This window comes from Mesoplodon bidens (genome assembly GCF_964165515.1).
Source record: "Mesoplodon bidens genome assembly, chromosome: 3".
Taxonomy (NCBI): Eukaryota; Metazoa; Chordata; class Mammalia; order Artiodactyla; family Ziphiidae; genus Mesoplodon; species Mesoplodon bidens.
Genome location: NC_138178.1, coordinates 135525186 through 135553108, shown reverse-complemented (window position 1 = coordinate 135553108; position 27923 = coordinate 135525186). Strand labels below are relative to the sequence as shown.

Here is a 27923-nt window from a genome sequence, read left to right as displayed (position 1 = left end):
CACTACCTTGGGGGAAAGGGTGCTGTGGAAAGCAGTAAGTCCCAGAGGACAGAGGGGTCTCACTTTAGGAATGAATATATTGGGAAACTGGATGGTAAAACTGAATTTTCATAGTTTTACTCACTGGTTTAATATGCTTTCAAGTTCTTTGTGATTTAATCCTAAATTATAATTTGCAATGCCTCATCTCAATGCAATGCTTTAAGATTTTTTGTCGAGAATTCAGTTCACATAGCCTGGAGTAACCCCCCGTTATTGAAATTCTCCTCATCCTTCAGGAACAAGGTCAAAAGCCTCCTCTATGAAGGCTTCCTTGGCTCCCTGGTTAGAACTACATCAGCAGTAAGCAATTGATCCCTTTATGGCACACACCACACTGTTTTGTATCGTCACCTGTGTACACATCCACTTCTGCTAACCTGTAACCCCTCTAAGGGCAAAGGTCCATGTCTTCCTGTTGCAGCAGTTATAGAATCTAAAACTATACTAGGTACACAGCAGACAGTCAATAAATAATGAATCCTAGTTTGGGGCTACTAAAGTAGTACTACATGGTGACAAAGTAGAGCTAGAAGTATTTTAAAAAGTCACACACACTCACACACACACACACAAATGAATCCTATTTTTTTTAATATATTTATTTTATTTTTAGCTGCGTTGGGTCTTCGTTGCTGCGCACGGGCGTTCTCTAATTGTTGCGAGTGGGGACTACTCTTTGTTGCGGTGCCTGGGTTTCTCATTGCGGTGGTTTCTCTTATTGTGGAGCACGGGCTCTAGGTGCACAGGCTTCAGTAGTTGTGGCTCGCGGGTTCTAGAGTACAGGCTCAGTAGTTGTGGCGCACAGGCTTAGTTGCTCCGCAGCATGTGGGATCTTCCTAGACCAGGGCTCAAACCCATGTCCCCTGAATTGGCAGGCAGATTCTCAACCACTGTGCCACCAGGGAAGCCCCAATCCTTTCCTGTTCTTAATGCCAGGAACCAGCTCTTTCAAGTGTGACTTGGTGTTGGTATCTTCATACATAAAGCATATAGCAAAAGTAGGAAGGATCCAGAAAAAGGACAATCAAAATGATTAAACTATGAGTAAAAGTGGACTTGGGATATATAGTCTAGAAAATGTATAAATTCATACTCGGTCTTCAGGACTATGAGCATACATATGCATATATTCCCCATCTTCACAGGTACTTAGAAAGAATGAAACCAGCAAAATTCTAGTAAGAGGCAGTTCATTAAAAACAAAGGAAGAAAAACAAACAAAAATAAGAATTAAATGACTGAATACATATTTCAAAGAACCCCTGCCTTAGAAGATAAAAAGCACAAAAGAGAAGATTAAAGACATTATGAATACATGTTTATAAAGCAGTTTCATAAAAATGCATAAAATGAGTATCTGTGCATAAAAATGAGATGTTTTTTCTTAGAAATTCATAAAATAAACTGTAAAGTTAAAAAGTGAACATTTCCCCATTCTCCTTACCAAATGCTTAACTATGCTACCCAACATTCTCAGCCCAAAAGTAGCATTATTATAACATGGACACAAACATCAAAACAAAAGGATTTTAAGACACAGACCCATGTTAATATTTGAAATAACTGGAAATGGTAACATTATTCTTTAAATAATTATTGAACACAATGAAATTAATGAAGTCTCCAATGCCCAGGACAGATTATGTGAATTGTGGAGGGACAATGTTTTTATTCTTTTTGAAAAATGAACTATGTAACAAACTTCCAAAATTAACTGCTTTACTATAGTTTATTGATATAAATACAACTAATTTCAATAAGCATCAGCTACCATTACACCAAAGGCAAAATGATTAAATACTAATGTGAAGTATAATTACAGAAACGCTTTCACTTCTACTAAAGTCGTCTCTAACACCATCCTATATACTTTGTACAGTTTGCTTGTAATTGATGAGATATTTGAAATGAAGCAAAGCTGAATTTTAATCAAACTTTCATTTCTCAGTGGAAAATGCTCTCTTCATCAGAGGTGGTTGAGCCTTCCCGACATCAAACATCATTTCCAAAGGTGGGTTATTAAGAGAACACCAATCAGGTATACGGCCTGTCTGGTTATAATATTCCTTTGAGACTGAACGGCTCCCAAGTATGTCTTGCAGTGCTCCAAAAATAGCTCCTGTGTGGTAAACATATTTTTATAGCTGCTATGAAAACTTTTACTGGAAAATTTTATGTACACATACATCCACTTCATTATATGACAAGAGAGAATAGGTAAAATTCAGTAATGCATATTCACAGTCTTCCAATTAATTCTGGTTAAGTTGTTCTATATCCTGTATTTTGAAAAACAGGGTAAGCCATAACTCCTGTGTTGAAAATAACTTAAATGGCCTAAACTAGATTATAGTGAAAATGATAAGTATTACTGTGTTTAAATGCAGGTAGAGTGAGGTAGAGTAAGGTGGAAAGTATTTTCAACTCTGTGTAAACACAATAAATAATAATCTTAGTTTTCTTTGCCACACTCTAAGATTATATGTCAGTAAAAAAACAGCAGTGCAAAACTCAATAAGCCAACCATAATATCCTAAGAGTCTATGCTGAAGACCTTATAAAGACCCACAAGGCAGTTTCAAAAAAATAACTTAGTGACTAAATCCATTCTTCCTAGATCAAAATTACATTTTGACCAAATTCTACTTTACAAGAAATATAATACGTGTCAATTTAAAATCTCAAGACTTGGTTTTTCTCTCTAAATGATCCTGATACCTATGAGCTGTAACTGCATCGTAAGACACATATCAGAACTTACACAAATATACACATCCATGATTGTTCTCTCTTCTAAGTACTCTCTTTATTAGGCTATTTCCATATTTCAATAAAACTATCATTTCCTAAAACATTCAATAAACTCAGTCACATAATATAGTGTAATTATAAAATAAAGAGATCAATTTTCATATATGGCGCACAAATTAGCTTTGTAAGGAATTAAAACAAGTGTTTTAAGCAATGGTAGCATAATTAAAATAAATGCATAGCTATCACTATCATTATGTGGGATGACTTTAATTGGACAGAGTTCACTTAAAAAAATAGAAGTGCAAATGATAAGAGAAATAAGTATATAATTCTGAAAACTAATAATTAAAAAAAAACTAATAATTTAAGGAAAAGTAAATGTTCAAAGAAAATTATTTAATAGTTCTATTAGTTTACTAAGTACACAATTTCGAACAATGAATCATCTATTCTAATATAACCATTAGTAATGTCATTCAGGAACCAATTACTATATAATCATTATTTTTAAAAGTGAAATTCGTGGGAATTCCCTGGCGGTCCAGTGGTTAGGACTCCACACTTCCACTGCTGGGATGCCTGGATTTGATCCCTTTTTGGGGAACTAAGATCCCGCAAGCCACGTGGTATGGACAAAACAAAAACAAAAACAAAAAACAAAAAAGAAAAAAAAGAAATTCTTACCTCCCAACCAGGCTACACAATTAGCCTTTGCAGGTGGGGTATGAATTCGGAACGTCTTGGTGCCAAGTGTTTTTTTATATTTTGGTTTTTCTACCAAATACCTTATTTCTGCAAGTAGTCTGTGGAGGAATCCTGGCAACATAGACGTGCCACCTATGACTACCAAATTCTCTGCTAGTTGCTTCCTAGTGTCTATTGGGCACTGTTATTAAATAGAAAGAAAAAAAAGAATTAACTATAAATAATGCTTGATTGAATTTAAGAAAACAAACAGATTATTAGGTGATCATTTGTATTACAAAAAAGGGCCACAGCAAGGTTTCTTTTTTTAATTAATTATTTATTTATCTACCTATCTATCTATCTTTGGCTGCACTGGGTCCTCGCTGCTGTGTGTGGGCTTTCTCTAGTTGTGGCAAGCGGGGGCTACTCTTCGTTGCAGTGTGCGGTCTTCTCATTGCAGTGGCTTCTCTTGCTGCGAAGCACAGGCTCTAGGCGTGTGGGCTTCAGTAGTTGTGGCACGCAGGCTCAGTAGTTGTGATGCATGGGCTTAGTTGCTCCGCGGCATGTGGAATCTTCCCAGACCAGGGCTTGAACCTGTGTGCCCTGCATTGGCAGGAGGATTCTTAACCACTGCGCCACCAGGGAAGCCCTTTTATTTTTTTTCTTTGTGTTTTTTTAATTGGGGTATAATTGTTGTACAATGTTGTGTTAGTTTCTGCTGTACAGCTAAGTGGAGTTCCCTGTGCTATACAGCAGGTTCTTATTAGTTATCTATTTTATAATATTAGTGTATATATGTCAATCCCAATCTCCTAATTCATCCCACCCCCCAAAAAGGGCCACAGCAAGGTTTCTTTAACAAGAGTTTTTCAGGTGGCAAATAAACCCCATGAGGGCTTCCCTGGTGGCGCAGTGGTTGAGAGTCCACCTGCTGATGCAGGGGACACGGGTTTGTGCCCTGGTCTGGGAAGATCCCACATGCCGTGGAGCGGCTGGGCCCGTGAGCCATGGCCACTGAGCCTGCGCGTCCGGAGCCTGTGCTCTGCAACGGGAGAGGCCACAACAGTGAGAGGCCTGCGTACCACAAAAATATAAAATAAAATAAAAGAAACCCCATGATAATATTACCATATACTTATATAAATCCTTAAAGATTTAAAAAGCTAATAGTGTAGACTTTTAAATTCCACAGGGAATACAGTAGAATATGGGAGTATTCTCAGCTTCAGGGTACAATGACTGAGCTGAGCAAAGAACATGAGAAGAAATAACTTCTCATTTCTTTTTTAGTAAGGAAAACATGTGGAAACCTAATTTTTCTAAGGTACTATATCCACTATATCCAGAGCCAGTTATCGAGTGGGAAGATAACATTCTTAGAAAAATTATGTTTCCACATCAGTTCTCTCTAAGCATCAGGAATGTTACAGTCCTTCAATGACGTTATGTTTTTCATAAAGTCCCCAAGTAGAGCCATAGACGTAGACAATATCTCTCAAAGTGATAGTATTTCACAGGAGTTCTATGGTCCCACAGTCATTAAACAAAAGAGACATATACCTTGTGGAATGAAAAACTTAATACTACACAAACCTGCATTCGAAGAAACTGCAAGCCATACTAGGTACAAAATAAAAATCTGTTATCGTTGTCATGGAAAAAATGCATTATGTGTCTATACAACGTATTACCCCGGGTTTGAAATGTTGAGGGTACCATATATAAGTGCCAAAGTAAAACTAATTAACTATAAAACTTCACATAAAAGCTAAAAAATGTAACTAATGGCTAAAAGCAAAAATACAGACAATATGATTTTTAAAATTTCTCTATAAAGGGCTGTATTCATAAATTGAAACCTTTTACAAAATAAAAGTACCTGCATAAGGGAATCCAATATTAAAGTGGCAACTGATTTCTCTTCATTATCTTGTTCAAAAAGGATTTCCACAACCGAATCTCTAATGAGATTAAAAACAGAGAGTGTTTTGTTGGCATCATATAATATGACATAGTACATACCATTAGTTCTACTGACATATTTTTAGGTACCAGTACTATATTAATGTAGAGTAATGGTTAAAACACAAGGTGTTTGCATTTGTAAATGAGAAAAATAATAGCACTTGCCTCACAGGTGTTGCGATAGAGATTCAATGAGTTAATAGAACAGTGTCTGGCACATAGGAGGTACTCCCTAAGTACTAGCTATAATTATTATTATGTATAGATTTACAAATATTTTGTCCACCTTAAACCTAATAACAGAAAAGGAGTGGAATTCTGTAATAGTTGGTAGAATTCAACAACAGATCAGTAGTGATACAACAGATTTAAAATCAAACAACACCCTCCCCCACCCAGCCCAAAGTATTTCTTTGTTTTTAAAAACAATACATGGCAAAGATGGCTAGTTGCCTAATAAAATATTCATGTGCCTGTTCATTTTCAAATTAAAAGATATAGAACTATTAGGGTTATTTTTGGTAGCACAAGGAAGATCTTTGTTGCGATGGAATAGTTCTATATCTTGATTGTGGTGGTGCTGATTATGGAAATCTACATGTGATACAATTACACAGAACAATAATATACACATTGCACCAATGCCAATTTACTGGTTTTGATATTGTACTATAGTTACATAAGATGTATCCATTGGGAGAAACTGGGTGAAGAGTACATGGGACCTCTCTATATTACCTTAGCAACTTCCTGTGAATCTGTAATTATTTGAAAATAAAAAAAAGATAAAACTCCTATAAGCTGGATGCAATGCCCCTCCCCAGTTGAAACACTGTATTTATCAGCCTCCCTTGCAGCTACATATAGCTAAGTACCAGACAATGAGATGGAGGCAAAAGTAGTTTGTAGGACTACTAGAAAGTCTCCTTTAAAAGGAGAGGAAGCATTTTTCTCTTTTCCTTCCTAGGACTGCATGCTTGAAACACAGATGCAGTAGCTAACTCCACCAACCACCCTGGAACCCAAGGACAAGGGCTACACCTCAAAGATGACAGGTGGAAGGAAGCTTGGGTCACTGCTGGCAGTTATCATACCATCCTTGGACTATCTACTTCTGAACTTCTTTTAAATGATAGACAAATTTTATCTTGTTGAAGCCACTATTTTCAGGTTTGTATAACTGGTAACCAAACTGAACCCTAACCAATGAAATATAAAACTATACGTATAAATATACATATACATACAATATCTTTTAAAGTAAAACTGGGACCATACTATGCATACTACTTTAAAGTTTTTTTGAACCTTTTTCAAAACATAAAATTCTCTTCCTGATATTCAACCTACTTCCTGTCGATTTCATTAGTACAGTATACTGAGGTCTACAGTATGCTGAACACTCACTCACTCATAGTTAGTTAGCCACTTGCCTCTATGCCTGCATACTTTTGCTTCTACCAGTTGAGCTAAATATTCACAAAGCATCAGTTTTCTTTTTCCAAATCTTTGTCAGTTAATTTGATATTGAAATGACATAATTTAACAATTATCACTTAAGCAATGAAATATTATAGTAGAAAATAAATACTTATTTTCTTCTTCTCTTATTCTAGGTTCCTCTAAACAATCAGGAGAAATTTTTACGCAGTAAATTAGTGAATATAACTTAAATAAAAGGTAAAACGATAAAAACTTACTACCAAAAAGTGTTACATTCTCACTTTTTTGTTTCCCCAACCTACTATCTTTAACATCCGTATATTTATGTTCATCCTTCTAGTATCTCAACCTCTATGTTAACTATCTCAAAATCTAACAGGATATTCTATATTTATATAATTCTTTTCTGGGCATCTTCTGACCTAATATTTTACAGATGAAACTTTTATAATACAAATTTTATATAGCTTGGGTATAAACAAAAATTACATTGTTACCAATATAATCATGTAAGTCCTTGACAACTTATATTGCATCATCAGACCGAATAATGAATAATAAAAAGGTGAATTACTAACTGGTCCTGATTTAGTATATTTGGAAGAATGCATTCTTTCTAACAAGACAATGTTTTAAAGCAGGAGTCAGCAAACTATGGCCTGCAAGCCAAATCCAACCCACTGTCTGTTTTTGCAAATAAAGTTTTACTGGAACACAAGTCATGCTCACTCATTTACACATTGCCTATGGCTGATTCTGCACTCCAACTGTAGAGCTGAGTAGCTGCAACAGAGACCATATGGCCCACCAATCCTAAGGTATTTACCATTTGGTCCTTTACAGAAAAAGTTTGATGAATCCTGTTTTAAAGTATCATACTTTATTCTCCATCTCAAAGAATGGTTGATTCTGAATTACTTTGAAGAACAGAAAAAAAATTTTTTTTAAGTTTTAAAACATTAAAAAGTTGAATAAAAATAATCATGAATGATGAGGCTTAATGAAAAACACATAATTATTAAATCAACGATACTAAAGGCTTATACAAATATTAAGGCCAAAAATTTATTTTAGTTCATTATTTTGCTCATAAAAATTAAGGTCTAACCTGATTGATCCAAGGACATGTAAAATCTTCTCTCCATCTAATGGGTAGTCAACATTTGGGGGTGGTGAGGGACGCTGAAATATAAATATCATAAGCATAAGTCTACAAATTACAACCTCTGAAAAAAAGAATATACATTTATTTTTAGCTTACCTCAGTATTCCCATCAATATTAAATTTTGCTGCTTGGATTTTTAGTCCACGCTTCAGATCACTAACAAAGCAAGTGCGCACTTAAAAGAAAAGGAGACATTGTTATGGTTTGTGATTGAATCAATGTCCCAGTTAAAACAATTCTATTCAAGTGAACATGTTAATCACCTTGTTCCTTCCAATTTTATAAACTATCTCCGTCTTTAGTTAGTTTATGACAATTTATACACATATAAAAAACTTTTCATTCACTGAGGAATCATAGACATGTTCCATGTTCATCTTCCACAAAGCCACATCAAAAAAAAAAAACCGGGCCTCCCTGGTGGCGCAGTGGTTGAGAGTCCGCCTGCCGATGCAGGGGATACGGGTTCGTGCCCCGGTCTGGGAGGATCCCATATGCCGCGGAGCGGCTGGGCCCGTGAGCCATGGCCGCTGGGCCTGCGCGTCCGGAGCCTGTGCTCCACAACCGGGAGAGGCCACAACAGTGAGAGGCTTGCATACCACAAAAAAAAAAAAAAAAAAAAAAACGCATTTGAGGAAACTTATGTTCTTTGATATTCCTTGTATAAAGAGTACCATAAAAAAATAAATTTTAGCATCATGAAAATGTAGCCATTCTAATTGAACAGCATATCTCTTTGAACCAGATTGATTTATATCTTATTTATCTATCCTATTCTTTTTTAAAAATGTTGGTTGGTCAGAACACAAAGCTAAATTTTGGTCTTAGTTTCAGTAACACTCCTTAGTTTAGGGTTTTCTGGCAAGATTATTTTCTCCCTCTTGCACACTATATCTTCTTTTTTTTCACTTTGAGCATTTATTCTTTTTTTAAAATATTTATTTATTTATTTGGTTGCACTGGGTCTTAGTTGTGGCAGGTGGGCTGCTTAGCTGTGGCTCACAGGCTCCTTAGCTGTGGCATGTGAATTCTTAGTTGTGGCATGCATGTGGAATCCAGTTCCCTGACCAGGGATCGAACCCAGGCCCCCTGCATTGGGAGCGCGGAGTCCTACCCACTGCGCCACCAGGGAAGTCCCTGAACATTTATTCTTTTAAAGATTATTTCTGTTGCAAAGTACCTTTTATAATAAGCGGGTGCAAATTATTTTCAGAAATAGGTAAGGAATAAAAATTTTCAAGTAGAGACAAAATTGATGTTGAGGGACTTCCCTGGTGGGTCAGTGGTTAAGAATCCGCCTGCCATTGCAGGGGACATGGGTTCCAGCCCTGGTCCAGGAAGATCCCGCATGCCACGGAGCAACTAAGCCCGTGCACCACAACTATTGAGCCTGCACTCTAAGAGTCCGCATGCCACAACTACTGAAGCCTGTGCACCTAGAGCCCGTGCTCCACCACAAGAGAAGGCACTGCAGAGAAGCCAGAGCACTGCAACGAAGAGTAGCCCCCAATCACCGCAAATAGAGAAAGCCCATGCACAGCAATGAAGACCCAACACAGCCAAATAAATAAAATAAATATATTAATTAATTAGTTAATTTTAAAAAATTGATGTTGAGAGCAAGAAATCTAATGATTTGGTTAATGACTTACAAAACATGCTGACATAAACTTATACAAAATTCTTTTTGTTTACTAATTCAAAATATATTTGTTAAGAATCTACAATATGCCAAGAACTGTATAGCGCAGGAAACTATATTCAATAAAATCTTGTAATAACCTATAATGGAAAAGATTCTGAAAAAGAATATATATAACTGGGGACTTCCCTGGCAGTCCAGTGGTTAAGACTCTGTGCTCCCAATGCATGGGTTTGATCCCTGGTCGGGGAACTAAGATCCCATAGACCGCATGGCACGGCCGAAAAAAAAAAAAGAATATACATAACTGAATCAGTTTGCTGTACCCTGAGACACTGTAAATCAACTATACTTCAATTTTAAAAAAAAGAGTTTACAATATCCTAATATGCTAGACAGTAAGCTACGTGCTCAAGTTACTTACATATTTTATACTTTAAGTTCTCATAACTAAGCAATGTAAATACTTAGACTTCAACATCTTACATACTGGGCATATGAAGGTGTTCTTCTTTAAGGAAACCAAATTCACTGAATTAAAAATCCAAGAACAGATAAATTACACTTAAGGATTTTAAAATAATTGAAAAAAATGTAGGTACTACATAAGTAACTAATATAAATGAGCGTGCAAGAGTATGTGTACGTATTGCATATTTGTTTTTAATAGAAACGGGCTCCTACTGTACATATTATTCAGCAACATGCTTTTTCCCTTAATACATTATGGATATCCTTCCAAATCAATACATCTAGGTTCTCCTTTTAAAAAGCTATATGGTGGGACTTCCCTGGTGGTCCAGTGGTTAAGAATCTACCTTGCAATGCAGGGGCAACTAAGCCTGTGCACCACAACTAGAGAGAACCCACACGCCGCAACAAAAGATCCTGTGTGCTGCAACTAAGACCCGACGCAGCCAAAAATTAAATAAATATTTTATAAAACAAATAAATAAATAAAAGCTATAAGATACTCCTTATTATGAAGTCGCCAAACTTCATTCAACATACCCTCTTGATAGGATGCACACTTTTCAACTTTTATATATATGCCAGAATGCTTTCCAAAAAGGTTAGTTTTCAATTCTTACTAATAGCAATATATTAATTTCCCCATAATCTCATGAATACTAAATGTCTATCTTTCAAATTTTTGCCAATCTGATGTTTCCCTGGGTAATGGGAAAGTTAAACATCTTTTCACAAGATGGAAGCTATATGGAAAGAAACATTCCAAGGAATTATCTACTGTTACATCATGGGGGATAGGACTGGAAGAACGAAAGGGAAACTATTTATTTCACTTGAGATATTTCTGTATTATTTGAGCTTTTGCAATAAGCGTGTACAAATGACTGAAATTTCATAATAACTGAAGAGATTTTAGGTAATTATACAACATTAAGTAAGCAATATAATGAAAAACAAGATCCATTTTGCAGCCCTAGGTCTAACCCTACCTATTGTGTGACACTGAACAAATCATTTAATATTTCAAGGACCCAATTGTACCAGATTATCTCCAGGTCCCATTTAACTCTAAAATCCATTATTGTCTAATTATCTATTAAATATTCTAGAGTATTAATTTTACATGACACTTTCAGTAATGAAGAACATTATATTATAGTTTAACTGCTTTTCCTTTTAGTGAATCGAAATACCAGAAAACTCAATTTAAACATTATCATAAAAATACACTCTAGCAAAGGAGAAGTAATATATCTTATTAAAGTGAATCTAATATACTTCATCCAACTGCAGAATTTCTGAAGTCAGTAAAATGACTGACCTTATAAAAATGACCTTTAAAATACCAGAGTTTAAAAAAATGCTAAACAACATAAAATCAGTGGCTTTCATAAGCAATGTAACTGTTAATTCATACTGTGAAAACTACTAATTCCCTAGTAACTCTCTATACTCTATCTATCATTGAGAAGTTTCTTCAATAATACATCAAAAGTAATGCCAAAAGGGAATTCTCTGGTGGTCAAGTGGTTAAGACTCTGTACTTTCACTGCCGAGGGCCTGGGTTCAATGCCTGGTTGGGGAACTAAGATCTCACAAGCCACATGGTGTGGCCAAAAAAAAAAAAAAAAAGTAACACCAAAAGCTTCCATAAATCTGAAGAAAAACCAAAATTTTATTTACGTTATTCCATAGCCTAAATGTTAAATATTTTTAGGATATTACATTATGAATTTAATATATTTTATATCTGTGTAAATACTCAGAAACACTTGCCCTCCAAATGAATATTTAATGATGAAGAGGACAAAAATGGGAACTTAGTTTACCTTTAATGTCCTCCAAGATACCTTCTGGAATTGAACCTAAAACAGAAATTTTTATTTAGAACTACAGAACTTTATAAGCAGAAACAGTCTGTAAAATTGCATTCACATTTCCATTTTCCATTTCAGCAACCTAAAAAAAATTTAAAAGTACCATGATTTTTTAAAAGCCAAATAAAAAAATCAGCTTTGCTTTTAGGGAAGCAACTTCAGCATTGGAAGCCAAGCCAAAGCACAGAAGTTGAAGCCAGATGTGCACAAGGTGCTGAAGAATGTCACTAATACTCATAAATTTGATAAAAATAAGACCTTAAAAATATCATAGAATAATTGGCAGTAGATAGGAACTGACCAAGAAAATATTTTCTACCATAAAAAAATTTGCTGGTTATCTGTGTTAAAGTACCTAGAAGAAATGGTAGGGCTTAAACATGAGCTATTTACTTTTCTTTTACAAAAAGTGAAGTTTCAAGTTTGCTTATCTTTTCTGTGATAATAAATGACTGTCAGTGACATGCTAACCTAATACATATGTGTAAAAAGGATCACACACAGACTTTTAATTTTTTTCAAGGTAAACGTGACATTTTTAAAAATGAGAAAAGTACCTATTCAAAGAAACCTATATAATACAGGATGACTTTAGAAGATAATATTTGCATATGTTACCACTGTTATGTGATTTTGTTGCCAATAAATCTAGTTTTCCAAGTCAGACTCAGAAACAAAGTTTTCTAAGTTTAGAATCTTCTAAACTCAGAATTTTAAACTCATTGTTAAGTATGTAAAAATATTCTGATTGATCTGTAAGAACAAATTATTTACATTAATGAAGATAGAAATTTATAGCTACAAAAGGAATCATGATTTAATAAGGGTAATCAGGCACTTCTTCCATCTGGAGCTACATATCTTGTTAGCTACATCTTTACGTTATGACAGCTACTGAAGCTAAGAATTAAGATAAAATTAAAACCACACTTTCAAAATGTTAAGCCATAACAATAAGAAACAATATTTAAAGAAATAAGAAACGATATTTAATCACATTGCTTTTCTGAGAGGGAGCAAAAAAAATTTACCATTAGTAAGTATGACTTGAGAATTATTGTTTTACCTTTATTATATTGTCCTTTCCAAATTCTTACCTTTGTGTTTTGTAATACAGTAATAATGATACACATATAGTTTATAAATAAATATAGACATAATATGTATTGCAGGTACATGCTCAAAATTTTTTTACTGATGCAGCCAGTGTGTGATCAAAAAGTTTGAAGACTCCTATTGTTAAATGTTAAAATTTATCTCACAGGGGGATAAAGATTTCCAAAATGATTTAAACCTGGCTATGAACAGATAAGAGAAATGTAACTAGATTGTAAGAACCTACAAATTTAAGAATAAGTGCTAAAAACCATAACTTTTCACATGTGCTACACTCTCTCTAGGAATATTCAAATAAATTCCAACATGTGCCAGAGACATTTGGTAATATGAAAAACAGTTTTCTTTAGGCAACATGGAAGGCAGGCTTCAAAACAAAGGGCTTATTTTAGCTGGGCGTAGATGGTGCTTTGGGAAGGGGCTTTTCAATCTTAGGAAATAATCACAGCCATTTAAACTTTGCAAATGAGGAGTAGAAATAAGAGGCATTCACTGGCTCTGGCTTTGAAAAATCATATTTAAATTTCAGCTAATTTAGGAGAATAAGAAGTATAATATTTTATATATAATTTACTTTTCAACTGTACACTTTTCAAATCAATGTACTTAGGTTAGTCTTTGTAAGTTTTAAGGTAGTATATTCATTCTTTTTTGAACTAGGTTCTAAATACTAAATGAAAGAGGCTCATTCAAAGTTCACTTAAGGATATCCCAGTATATGTAAGACTTATATCTAATCTTTGCTAAGGACCTCGACAAGAGATATTTAAAATACATTTGCATTTCTGATCCTCCTAAGTGGATCCTTCAGCAAACAGTGATATGATTTAATTCCTCAATTATTAGGATTGCAGACTCAAGACTTTTGGGGCATATGAGAGGGAAAGATTAGAATCAGAGTCCAAGACAGTTGGTTAAAGAAAGGGGTGTCCAAGAACATACAGTTTAGAATTTTAAGGAAATGTCATAGTTTTAGTGAAGAGCTTTATTAAAAACATCTGGGAGACTTCCCTGGTGGTCCAGTGGTTAAGACTCCATGCTTCCATTGCAGGGGACATGGGCTCGATCCCTGGTCAGGGAACTAAGATCCCGCATGCTGTGGTGTGGCCACAAAAAAAAAAAAAAAAAAGAAAACAAACTTGGGATGCTACACTAAACTTATTATCTTTGGATATCTTTTATTAACTAACTGTCATCATGATATACTAAAAAGGTAACAAAGTTTATCTGGAATAGAAAAATAATAATCTGATCTACAGAATGAAGAATGTGCTATTATCTTAACTACCTAAAGAACAACAGGAAAACAACATATGCAAAGATAAATGTCCTAAAGGTGGGTACCTTTCTCTCTCCAACATTTATTCAGTGCCCAGGCACTTGAAAAATAAGTAAGACAGGGATTCTCAAAGTCTATTGAGGGAAACAGTTATCAGGTAAATAAGGCTGTGATATGTACTATAATAAACACTGCTGAGGGTGTAACAGAGAGGGGAGCGATTTATTCTGCTTAGGGAAAATGAGGAAGGTTTCACAATTAAGATGACCTTTCAGTTGAGTCATGTAGGGGGATCAAAAACCCAAATAGGTAAAGAAAAACATCCCAGGTAAAGAAATAGTATAAATGAAGGCACAGGGTTGTCGAAGAACAATGGTGCCAGGAAGATGTATGAAATTTACTGTAGCTGAAATAAGGTGCAAAGGGTTGAGTTTAGTAGTTAAAGCTAAGAGGTAGAATAAAGTCGGATTGTGAAGAAACGTACATATCAAACAGATAATTTGGATTTTAACCTGTGGGGGCCAGCAAAAATTCTCAAGCAAAAGAGCAATGTAATCAGATTAATTTTGTGAAAGTTATTCCTGCCAACAGTGTGAAATAGACTAAATGGGTCCAAAAAGTAGGCTCCTGTAATAATCCAAGCAAGAAGCAATGAGGGCCTAGTTGACGTCTTTGTTTTCAGATGTTCTGTGTTGTGGAGGACAGAAAAAAAGAGATGAAAAAGAGATTTCTGAGGGAGAACTGAAAGGACTGATAAACTCCCAGTTATCTAAAATGGGAGCTCAGTAAGATATTATCTTTATCTAACCATGATTTGTTAAAATGAATTTAGGGAAAGAGATAATCTATTTACTTCTGGAAGTCTTAAGTTTGAGGTACCGAGAGGGATGCCTAGTTTATATCTAATAATCAATTGGAAATATGAATATGAAGTTTAGAAGAAGGATTGGGCCCAGTGATACACTTAAGAATCAACAGCATACTGATGTAGCTGAAGTTATGGGAACACATGAGATCACTTTTAAAAAGACAGTAGGAGGAAAAAAAGGAACAAAAAATAAATCCCTAGAAGAATATCAGCAGAGAAAGCAAGAGCAGAGGAAATTAAGAAGGAATACTTGGAGAAATAAGAGAAAACCATAAAGGAAGAAAAGTCCTGAAAGCCAAGGGAAGAGATAATATCAAGAGTATATGATAATCCAGATGCAAACTATTATATATAGGATGGATAAACAACAAGGTCCTACTGTAGAGCACAGGGAACTACATTCAATATCCTGTGATAAACCATAATGGAAAAGAATATAAAAAAAGTATAGATATGTATAACTGAGTCACTTTGCCATGCAGCAGAAATTAACATTGTAATTCAACTATACTTCAATAAAATTTTTTTAAAAAGAGTATATGATAATCCATAATGTCAAAAGTTCTGGAAAGAATGAATAAAATTCAACTACTAGATTTGGTGATCAACAGCTCAATGATGACCTTATAATTGGAGCCATGTCATCTGAGTGATGTGAGAAAAAGAGAATAGCTATGCAATGGGGGGGGGGCGGAAATGAGTTGAACGAAAAGGGAATGTAAACCACTCAAAGTTTATAATGATTTTACCCATCACAGAGGGAAGGCTCTGTTCTTTAGCAGCACCTGTGTCAACAGTACATTGTTCCAATAGTTGAGTTTCCAACTCCCTGAAGATTAAAAAAAAAAAAAAAGTTACTGGAATTACAATAATGCAACTGATATCCTTTTCTTATTTAATACTTTTACTTCATAACAGATCATGATGCTTTAAATAAAAGTGGTTTTACCCTTAAAAGATGATTATACTCAAGGCTAGTAAAGAATGGAATAAATAACATTAAATGTCCATATTACAAGTCCTCTATTGATCACTGTAAAAAAAATTGCATGTTTTTTTTGGTACAGGTGAAGCAAATGTGCTAAATGCCAAGAAACTTACTTGTGAAGAGCTTTTCCTCCTAGGGGGAGTGCTCCCCAACAATTTAGTACTGGGATTCCTTCATATATCTATAAGGTAGTCAAGGGTATTACTATTTTAGGAGGTAAAATGTGTTTCCCTCAGTATTTTCCTCACCTCTGCATTATTGTTCTAAATAAGCTTAGCGGGCAAATTCTTATTTCTTTTTTTAAAAAGAGTTACAGAAAAATCAAAGAGTCTTTTTCCTTCTCCAAAGAAAACAGTTAAACATATACATACACACATATATACACACACACACAGAATTCATTTGTTAGAGCTTGGGTGTCCAACAATGTAGCCACTGACCACATGTGGCTATTGAGCACTTGAAATATGGCTGGTCCGAATTGAGATGTGCTGTAAGAATAACCTCCACAGCAAACACAGAAAACTCAGTAATAAAAAAAAAAACCTGTAAAATATCTCATTATAATTTATTATATTGACTATATATTGAAATGATAGTATTTTAAATACATTGGCTAAATAAAATACACTACTAATTTCATCTCTTTCATTTGAACTTTTAACATGTGTAGCTCTTAGAAAAATTTCAAATTACGTATGTCTCACACTGTATTTCTATCAGAGCTGAGAGGACAGTGGACAATACTGTACTGTGGGTTTGCTACTTTATTTTACATATTGCTTTTGCTGATGTTTCATAAGTACATTATTTATGAAAAAGAAAAAAAGTATATTGTTAACAGCACTGGCTTTGGAGACAAACATGGGTTTCTATCTTGGCTATACACTTCTATTAACTTGGGTCAACTACCATCTCAACTTTCAATCATCTTATTCATATAATGAATAGAATAATACTTTTGTTGCAGGGCTGTTTTGAGACTAACACACAAAATACTTTATATTTAAAAAAGCTATTGCCTAATTTAGTTCTTTAGGAGCTAATGATTCTTGATTTCCTTCCCATGAGTACTTCTTCTAATAAATACGCACATAGGTCTCAAAATTGCAAGAGTCTTGCATTTATGTACTTCAAACTCCTTTTCAAATGTAGCAAATGTCTACTGTAACATTTCTAAGAGATGTTTACCTATACTCTACTTCAATTCTTCTAATGATGGGAAATGGACCAGTTTATAGTCAGTAATTTCATTTTGGAACAGCTTAAATTACTAGTGAGTTCTTCCTAATGGCAAATGATATAAAAACTACAGCACTTACTGTGCAATTTATGTGCTAGGTCTTATGCTAAATAGTTTACATACATTATCTCACTCAAGTCACACAATGCCCCTATGAGGCGGAATTATTATAATTCCCATTTTACAGATGAGGAAACTAAGCCCAAAAGAGATTAAACTACTTGACCAAAATCATACAACTAGAAAGAAGCTTAGCTGCCATACTGCCCCCATCATAGCCTCAGGAAATAGAGAGAAAAAAAAAATCTATTTACTTTTCCACAGTGAGCCCTTCAGCTATTTGAAGGCAGATTTCACGTTGCCATTTAAGTTTTAACTTTTCTTGATTTAACTTTCTCATTTATTTTTTTAAATTTTTAAATTTTTATTTATTTATTTTTCATTCCCCTATTCTACACTCCCTCTAGCCCCTGGTAACCACTAATCTACATCTGCCTTTTTTTTTTTTTTTTTTTTGACATGGACCATTTTTAAAGTCTTTATTGAATATGTTACAATATTGCTTCTGTTTTATGTTTTGGCTTTTTGGCCGTGAGGCATGTCAGATCTTAGCTCCCCAACCAGGGGTCGATCCCGCACCCTCTGCACTGGAAGGCAAAGTCTCAACCACTGGACTGCCAAGGAAGTCCCTAACTTTCTCATTTCTGTTTCCAGTTATTCTTCATATGATCTTTTCTTAGAACTTGACTATCCTATCCATCTTCTTTGACACATCCTAATTAGCTGATGTTCCTCTTAAAAACTGAACGTAATAGGTCTGATCTCTGGAGTTTATACTGGGACCAAGTCATAATGACAATTTCTACAAAAAGTAAAGTTAAGTCTCACCATCTTGTGAATTTTTTCCACATATGTCATATTTGTACACGATAACCCAAAATAGCTTGATGCAATAAAAACAATTTGTAATAAGCCTAATTATTCTAAAGTAGAGTAAAAACTGCAAAATTAGCTGGTTTACAAAAAAGATACAGGTAACACCAGGCTTTCCCTATATCCACAATCCAGGACCATGGCAGAGTTTATCCCAAGTGTAAGAAGAGCCATTAGATGACTTGGAGCAAGCAAGACAGATGGAACCTAGAAAACAACAAATCCAAAACAACAACAACAAAACCAGAATGAATGTCAGTAGTTGAAGGTGTTTCCCTTACATTTCAAATATATTTGAAAAAATTCATAATTATGATACCTACTCAACCATTTTATGGCACTAAATTAAGAATTAGTTGATTTATTTGAATTTACACAATAAACAAAATACACTGTAATAAACAGAAACACTCTTTAAGTTCTCTAAGTCTTTTCATTCTGAAATGACAATTATGAAGCATTTTTATTAATTCAGTTCTCTCTCTTTTGGAGGGAAAACTGAGAAGGATAAAAGAAGAGGTCCAGAAACATACATTCAAAGGAAGATGCTAAATTTAAAAAATAAAGAGATGCCTTTATCATCAAAATAGAAATAGAGAAAAAGAATTCTTGACTGTCCTCATTCACAAAGTCCACAATATGAACTATATTCTAAAAATATTATAATATAGGAGTTAAAATTAAATTGAAGAACTACAAAAATCCTTAGCTCTAAGTGACATTTTTCAGTGAAAATTTGCCAGATCTGGTGACATCCCAAATATCAGGTAAATATTCAATCAAAATATGGAAGTCTATAATAACCAAGTGGCAAACAAAATAACGACTATATTTCCTTTACCCCTAAGTACAGCAGGTATTCTGGTTATATACCAGATAAGCATACTAACATAAATATAACTAAAATGCTAAGTTCAAGTAAAAATACAGAAAATCATCTATTTTATTCAGATAAGAGCTAAAGTGACTTCCTGCTGTGTTTTGTGTTCTCCCTATTGCAAACCAAATTCCTGAATTAGTGACATCAGTAAGTACAGGAGGGTATGTAACGTGTTTCTCTGTGCCTGTCTTACTAAATTATAACTTAAAAATATTAACTGCCCTTATCTCATAAAGACATTGTGATTTTTGATACATTTTGCGTTCAGTAGAATGTATAAAAATTACATTTACATGTGCTTAATTTCTTATATACTATACACATTTTATACACTGTTCTAAATTGCTGAAAAACTCTAAATTCCTAAGGCAGAGATTTTTTTAAAAAGTTAAATAATAAAGGTTCTGGCCTACTATGAAATGTAATCATTTAAGTCATAATTTTGGTCTTTAAAGTAATCTTGACTCCTATAAAATGAAAGCTACAAGTAATATTACTAATATCAAGATGTAAGAGTCACTCCTGGCATTGCCCACTTACTCTATGGGAGACATTATTTGAATACTCCATTTAATGGGAACTTAAAGCCTAAAATGAAAGAATTGGAGAATTTAGAACAGTCAGCATAACTAAACAATGAAAACTAGAAAAGACCTGGACGAAAAACATCATTAACTTCACAGCACAGAATATAACTTTTAATTTCAGAAAAAAGTCCCAAAACTTAAAACCTGTACTAAAATAAACAAACAAGGGAAACAGCAATAAAAAGAAACCTTCAATTATCTAAGTATTAGATGAAATGCTTATTACGCATGAAATAACCACACAAAGAAAGAAAATAAACGGTCAATTTGTAAATGATTCAGTTTATTTTGTCATCCAATTCCTCTTTCCAATGAAGGAAATAAAATGAGGACCTTTTAGTTTAAGCTTTGAGTACCTACTAAAAATAACAACATAAAAAACAGGTACCTCAAAATACTTGAAAAGAACACGAGTGAGTGTCTCTCTGAAGTGGGAAGGACATAATACCGACTCAATAACCACAACTCTGCGGTCTCTGGGATTCACCAATAGATGCCTGAAAAGTGATAGTTTTGTTTTTAAAAGTAAATAAAAGTTTGTATTTATTTTGGTACATAATGCCATTTGTTAAGATTAGAGAAATCGTACTACCTTCACTTTAGAAGCTTTACAACAAAAAGACATCTTCATTTTATTATCCGTGAAAGACAACGTTTTCATTTTTTAAATTTTTTAATGTTTTTAAATTTTTAATTCAACTTTGAAAGGTTATTTTCCATTTACAGTTATTACAAAATATTGGCTCTATCCCTGTGTTGTACAATACAGCCCCGAGCCTATCATACACCCAGTAGTTTGTGCCTCCCACTCCCTCACCCCTATGTTGCCCCTGGTAGCCCTTAGTTTGCTCTCTATATCTGTGAGTCTGCTTCTTCTTTGTTATATTCACGAGTTTGTAGTATTTTTTTAGATTCCACAAAGAAGTGATATCATACAGTGTTTGTCTGTCTCTGTCTGACTTGTTTCACTTAGCATAATGCCCTCCAAATCCATCCATGTTGCTGCAAATGGCAAAATTTCATTTTTTTATGGCTGAGTAGTATTCCATGGTATATATCAATATATATGCCACAGAAAGATAACATTTTTGAACTCTTACTACGTGCCATGTACTGTGTCAGGAAATTTACATCTATTAACTCACTTATCTCAGAAAACAAAAACTATAGCCTATTATGAATACTGACTTGAGCCATTAAAAAGATATTTTCTTTTTTTAAGCTACAAAAGTAGTATATGCTCACAAGACTCCAAATATTATAGAAGTTTATAACTTGGAAAATACAAAAATACCATATACCTCTACTACCCAGAAACTTTCACTTACAGCAGTTTATAGATTTTCATTATTGTGTATGTATATGCATATATTTTAACAGAAATATTCATTCCATAGATGTTGTTCTGCAACATGCTTTTTTCAATTACCAGAATATCTAAGACATCTTTCTGTATCAGTACATATAGATACAGAACTTTTTAAATGACAATATAGTGTTTCACTATATGGATGTACGATAATTAAATTAGCCAATCCCCTTTATTAATGGACATTTGACTTATTTTCAATATTTCCTTATGCTTGCTAGTTTCCTAGTCTTCAAATATATTTTTGAAAAGACTGAAAATAAGAAAGTTAAAATGGCAATGGAAATTAACCTTTTTTTTGCATTAGAAATAATACAACCAAATATCAGTATGATGGGCACTAGGAAAAGCTGGGGGGAGGGGAAACACAATTGCATTTTACCTGAAATACAGTATGTGGATGAATTCCTTTAGGTAGGAATATAATTCTTCTGTATTGATATTATATTGTACAACTTTGATAGGCTATAAAAAATTAAAATGAGTTATTAATTTATAATAATAAAATAATCTCAAACGAAAACATGCTTATTTATTTTTCTAATGGATTTTCTCGTAATAAGTCAAAAGCAATTTGTATTGAGAATAGATACAAACATCAAAAATAGATTAATCACTTAAATTAGAAATGTTTAAGAACTGGCATGTCCAAGATGACAAAGTGTTTTGGTTTATGGAATAAAAATCTGTGTCCACAGTAAGTAAAGAGCTGTGCTCATCACATTTTTCTTCCATCTGACATTATTTTGGCATCACCGATAAAAAGCAGCATTAATTAAAAAGCATCAAAGGCTTCCTCAAATACTCCAGACTTGGTTCAGTCCCTGTTATTTACTCCCAAAGCATTGACACTTTTCCTTTTGTAGTATCACCCCACTTAATTACTTATAAAATGTCTACCTTCCCATTAGACTACAAACTCCATGGGGCAAGAACTACTTCTGGCTTGCTTATGATATACCCTCCTTCAACTGATACAGTGCCAGGAACAAAGTAAACAGCTCATAAATATGTGTGGCAAAAATGAAAACATGCACCGTTAGCACTAAAGTAAACACTACCAAACTACGGGTGCTAAGTCAACACTAACACATCACAAGGGCTCCATTTACTGTATCCTGCTCCAACACGTGCTTTTATGAAAACAAATATGCTCATATTTGTTAAATAAGGGAATAATGTCTATATGATGTGAAGGTTGTACAGTTCCTATCAGGCAAGGGGAGCTGAAATGATGACAGCAGAGTTATAACCTTCATCAAGGTAAAGAAAGTCATCAACTCAGTGGTCACACAAATCAGCATTCTTTCAGATCTATTTTTAAGAAGTTTAAATGATCCCGTGTACCAGGGGCTCCCGTAACAGAGTGGACCCCTTCAAGACTCTTTATTGGGCTACATTTCTTCCTGGTCCCACCTTAACAATAGCCAGAGAGGCTCAGAGCTCACTTTTATATCTGCATTGTCTCAGCACCCACCAACTAACAGTTTCAATTATTTCATTTTATTTTAAATATCCCCAAGAGAGCTTCCAGCCACACTCAATCGCAACTCAAAGCTATACCAATTTTTTCCTGAGGTATTAATTTTTGTTTTTGCTAATGCTCGGATTACAAAGTTTCATGGGTTTTAAATAATCTACCCCAACCTATTTTTCCCCAAAACTTGTTTTTGTTTGCTATCAAGGAGAGGTTTTTCAGGAATGCAAATATTAAGTTATGGTAGAAAAATCTGTATTTGATTTTAACAGGCAAATTTTATGGCATGTAAAATTATTCTATTGTTCTACAATTCCTACTATGCAAAATTAACTTTGGCAAGACTTTCTTTTAAAAAATGTGTTTTTCACAGGTCTTTTGAATTACAGATAAAGAAATGAGGACCTGGCTCATATTCTGAACAGGGTAAGAATAAAATGATTCTATAATTACATTACAAGGCTCAGGCAATTATTTTATTGAGTTCAAAAACTTTCTCTTAATGTTATATAATTTCATTTATATAAATTAAATAGAAAAAGCAAATCTATAGAGACAAAGAACATCCATAGTGGGCTTGGGGTGGGAATGGGGATTAACTATAAGCAGGCATTAGTGATGTTACTGGAATGACAAAAATGTTCTAAAACTGAACTGTGGTGATGGCTGCACAACTTGATATATTTACTAAAAATCACTGAATCACACACTTAAAATAGGTTAATTTTATGGTATGCAAAATTAAACCTAAATAAAGAATCAAAAAAGTTTTCTTGGAATACAGTCTAAGCTATACATTTAGCACTGTTCTAATCAATCTTATTTAAAGTCACATTTAAAAATACTTTACAATACAGCATTTATTTTGCTAATTTGTTATAAAAAATACCTTAGGCATGCCAGCTTTTTTTATCATACTAGGAATTATGCATCTTGGACCAGTTTCTCCAGCAAATCCACACCTACAAATAAATAGAAAATTGAAACAATTCAACTTATTATAACATTCCTTTTACATATTTGTCACAGAAACAAGTTTTTCTGTATTTTTTTCAAAGCAGTGGTCACAAAAACATCTAGAAGCATCTCTGATGTATTCAAAGGGACAAAAAAACTAAGGAAAAGTTAATACCATCTATTCACAATTATGTATTAAAGGTAAAAAAATAAAACTGTTTCAAATTAGTGACAGTGAAATAAACCAGTGTATTATTTTAGGGTAGCATTTACTTTTTTTTTTCTGTTTTTAATTTTACTTGAATTTTAGGTAACACATCTCTACAGTCCTGAATCTGTACTCCATTATCTGACTTCATGCCTATAATTCATGTTACTCATAATTCCATCATTCTAATATCAGCTTCCATATTGATGCAGTTCCTTTGGTCTAGTTTTTAAACTATGCATATGTGACATAATTATAATCACACTGTTCACACATCATGAATTCACAAAACAAGATTCTGCCCATATTGTTAGTCTTCACTGCTATCATTTTTTAAATTGCAAAAAATATTTCATCCTTTTTAAAAAACTATTCTCCTTTCTAGAGTATTTAAGTATTTCCATTTCTGTTTCACGTAAAACAAAACTTTGCTAAAAATGTTGTTAAAAAGGACTGCCATGTAAGTTTAGTCTTAATATTATCTTTTCTTGTCCTGTCTGGTTTTCAGTACTGCTCTCCTCCTATTCCCAAATAGCTCTCTCCATCTTCTTTTAGTCACATCCCCATGTTTACTTGACTTGTACCAGTGCTCCTCAAATTCCCCAGGATGCATAAACTCATCTTATCACCCTCCTGTTGTCTTTGTAAATAACCGTCCTCCTATATAGTAGTTCCATTTCTCATTTCCGCAGCATACCTAAAATAATTATCTTTGGGTGTCAGCCTCAAGGTACTTACTATGGTATTTAAATAAACCTTTAAAAATAAATTAAAAAAAATATAATTATGGGAGCATCTTGCTTAGAACAGTAAGAGAATATTATGAACCAAGGACTATGTTTAATCCAATTCTGGAGCACCTGAAGTCCAATTTTCCTGTTTTTTTTTTTTTTTTTTTTTTTTTTTCCTGTGGCAGCACTGGGCGTCTTGTGGGATCTTAGTTCCCCAACCAGGGATTGAACCTGGCCCTCGGCAGTGAAAATGCTCAGTCATAACCACTGGAGCGCCAGGGAATTCCCTCCAATTCTTAAATAGGCTCTCTTGACCACTTGTTCAACAAATAGTTATTAAATACACATTACATGTCAGGCACTGTTCAGAGATATAAAAATTTTTTTCAAATGTTTCCATTTCAGATAGAAGATGCAATTGTGGCTGTCACGTTCCTTTTTCTTGAGCGCAGTACAAGGGCTCTCAATCTGGAGTCCAAGGACCACTGCGATGGTCCACCAACCCCTGAAATTGCGTGCAAATATTTTAAGGTTTGTGTATTTGTGGCTTTCTTTCGGTCGTCAAAGGGATCTATGCCATCCAAAAGGTTGAGAACCACTACTCTAGTGTTTACAAGTTGCCTTTTAAAAAGTTAAATTTCCTAATCTAAGAGTTGGTGGGTGGGAGCAACGAAGACTCTCTAGAGAATTATCTATAGGGTTTCAGTTTTTCATGCATTCAGCCTTCCTAATTCGACTTCCTACTCTCGGGAAGCAGTAGCCCTGCCACCTCCCAAAGCAGATAAAGCCAGATAAGCGGGGCCTAGGTCATCGCTGTCATCCCCTGCATAGATGACCCCCAAAGGGTCCGTTCAGTTTGGGGTGACGACCGGGGCGGCAATGAAGGCAATTTTCCCGAAGCCTCCTGGGCCTCTCTAGGAGTCAGAACCTGACCGCTCCACCGGATTCCCGGGATCTGCATCGCCCACGGTGCAAGTAACAAGGGCCGTCATTTGCGGAGGTCCTGGGGGAAGAAGTGGAGACGGAACACGCCGCCTCTGGAGCCTAAGGCGAGGACCCGGGATGGGCCTGGGGCTCGGCTACCCGCCCTCCCCTCGGGACGAAGGCAGCTGGCGCCGCGGCCACTCACTTGGTAAAAGCCTCTCCCAGGTCTATCACGACCGCCGTTTTCTCTCCGCCGCTCCCCAGGCCCTCGTACAGCGGCATGGTAGTAAACAAGCCGGTAAGGAAACGCACGCTGACAAACCTCCGCGGCCGACAGCCCTCGGCTTTCGGGGGGCGGGGCGGGGCCGGGGCGACGGCGCGCGGGCAGTGGCGACGGCGGGGGCCTCGCGTGGCCGCGGCGCACGGGGCCCGGGCTGTCCCTGGCTGTGCCTCACTCCAGTCGGGCCTTGAATCCTCGCAGGAGCCCGCGTCCTGGGGACTAGGAAGGTACGGGTGCATGCAGCTGCTGATCTGGATGCGGGGGACGCAGAGGACCGAGGCGATCAGGCGCGCCGGGTGCCCCGAGTTGGGGCGGAGCCAACCCCTGGGTCCTTCCCTCCGGACACGCCCTCAAGTGGCGTAGGGGCTGGGGTTCTTTCGAGAGCTTCTGAGGTTAAATCGCTGAACCTCTCCATTGCAGAGGACGCTGAGCGAAGACACACCTCCAAAAGCTTTGATTCCTGCAGTCTTCGGAAAAAATTTGCTGTGCCAGGTGTTTTGCCTATCATTTATCCTTCGCAAGAAATATCGGAAGTAGGTGTTTCCTCCTTACGTGTTTGAACCGAAGTAATGTTCCCAGTGCCCCACCGCCAAGCCAGGATTGGACCCCAAGACTTTCTGATCTCAAAGCCTGTACTACTGATGCCTTAGAGAAGAACACGTACAGACAAATTTTTATTTGGTGGGCATTCTGCTGAAAGTTAATTTTAATCTAAAAGAAAGCAGTTAGTAGCATCTACAAATCTGTCAGTGGAGGAACAATCTAGGTGGTTTAATGGAAGGAACATTGAATCGGGTTCCTGTTTACTCTAAAACTGAGGAACTGTGTAACCTGAGAAAAGTTAGGTTAGGTCTATTTTCTTTCTGCTGAAATTGCCCGTGAAAACTGGAGTCAGTGGCGTAGGTTGCTGCCTTGACTCTATGACTGTAGAAAGGGGAATGACCTTTTTTTTTTCCCAGTGTGTCTTTCTTACCTACTGTACGTGCCTGAACCTCCCCACCGAAGGATAAGATCCTTCTGTAATAAAAGTTAAAGCTATACAATGCATAAGCTTGGAAATTGTGACGTTAGTAGAATTCACTGATCAGTAGTCTTCCTGAAACTGAGTTGCCGGAGGTAAGAGGATGATGTTGGAGTTGTGAATGGGGAAGGAAACTTCAAAAAGGTTGAGAAAGGATGAAGCATTTTGCTAACTAGGATCAGAGTGTTTGAACAGGACTCATCTCTCAAATTCTGTTTCTGCCACCTTCTGTCAAGTCTCTAATACTTTTGATCATCCATTTACTTATCTATAAACTGTCCTGCTACTTCTCAAGGTAGTTGTGAGGATCAAATTACATTGTATTTTGAAACTATAAAGTATTATTATCCATTCTGTGTTTTCCCTGACTGCTCACCAGCTATATTAGTTTCCTAGGGATGCCATAACCAAGTACCACAAACAGAGTGGCTGAAAGCAATAGAAATGTATCCTCTCATAGTTGTGGAGGCTAGAAGTTTGAGATTAAGGTGCCAGCAAGGTCATTCTCTCTGTGAAGGCTCTAGGGGGATACTTCCTTTCTTCTTTCTAGCTTCTGGTGGTTGCTGGCAACCCTTGGTCTTCCTTTGTTTGTGGATGCATCACTCCAATCTCTTGTCTCTGTTGTCACCTGGTCTTGTGTCTCTGTGCCTTCATATGACATTCTCTTCCCAGCGTTTTCACAACATTTTCTTTCTGCATAGCTCTCTGTGTCCAAATTTCCCTCTTATAAGAAAACCAGGACTTCCTTGGTGGTCCGGTGGTTAAGACTCCGTCTTCCACTGCAGGGGGCGTGGGTTCAATCCCTGGTTGGGGAAGTTCCGCATGCTGGGCCATGTGGCCAAAAAAGAAAAGAAAAGAAAACCAGTCATTGGATTAGGGCCCCAATCCTAATCCACTATGATCTCATTTTAACTTGATTATATCTACAAAGACTCTATTTCCAAAAAAGATCATATTTTAAGGTTCCCAGTGGACAAGAAATGGGGGGAATACTGTGCAACCCAGCACAACAGCT

The 27923-nt window shown here is 35.5% G+C and overlaps 1 protein-coding gene across 1 annotated transcript; it reads right to left on the bottom strand.

Annotated features, from left to right (window-relative positions):
- Positions 1–1752: 1752 nt before the first annotated feature.
- ACTR10 (actin related protein 10) lies at positions 1753–25996 on the bottom strand. Its single transcript, XM_081229737.1, has 13 exons — positions 25813–25996; positions 23677–23749; positions 21693–21775; positions 20330–20438; positions 18574–18681; positions 16412–16479; positions 16060–16139; positions 12000–12035; positions 8153–8232; positions 8000–8073; positions 5363–5444; positions 3481–3682; positions 1753–2161 (listed from the first exon to the last, which is right to left on the bottom strand). The coding sequence occupies exons 1-13, from the start codon at positions 25887–25889 to the stop codon at positions 1980–1982; spliced, it is 1254 nt and encodes a 417-aa protein (XP_081085863.1). The 5' UTR covers positions 25890–25996; the 3' UTR covers positions 1753–1979.
- Positions 25997–27923: the final 1927 nt, after the last annotated feature.

Bases quoted from the DNA above. Each gene is read 5' to 3' on its own strand.
- ACTR10 (XM_081229737.1), bottom strand. From the start codon at position 25,889: ATGCCGCTGTACGAGGGCCTGGGGAGCGGCGGAGAGAAAACGGCGGTC. The intron at 18,682-20,329 runs GTACCTGTTTTT...GTTGTTTTCTAG, and splicing joins TTCTTTTCAAGTATTTTGAG to GTTCCATCTGTCTTGCTTGC. The intron at 8,233-11,999 runs GTAAACTAAGTT...TTTTCTTTTAAG, and splicing joins TATCTTGGAGGACATTAAAG to TGCGCACTTGCTTTGTTAGT.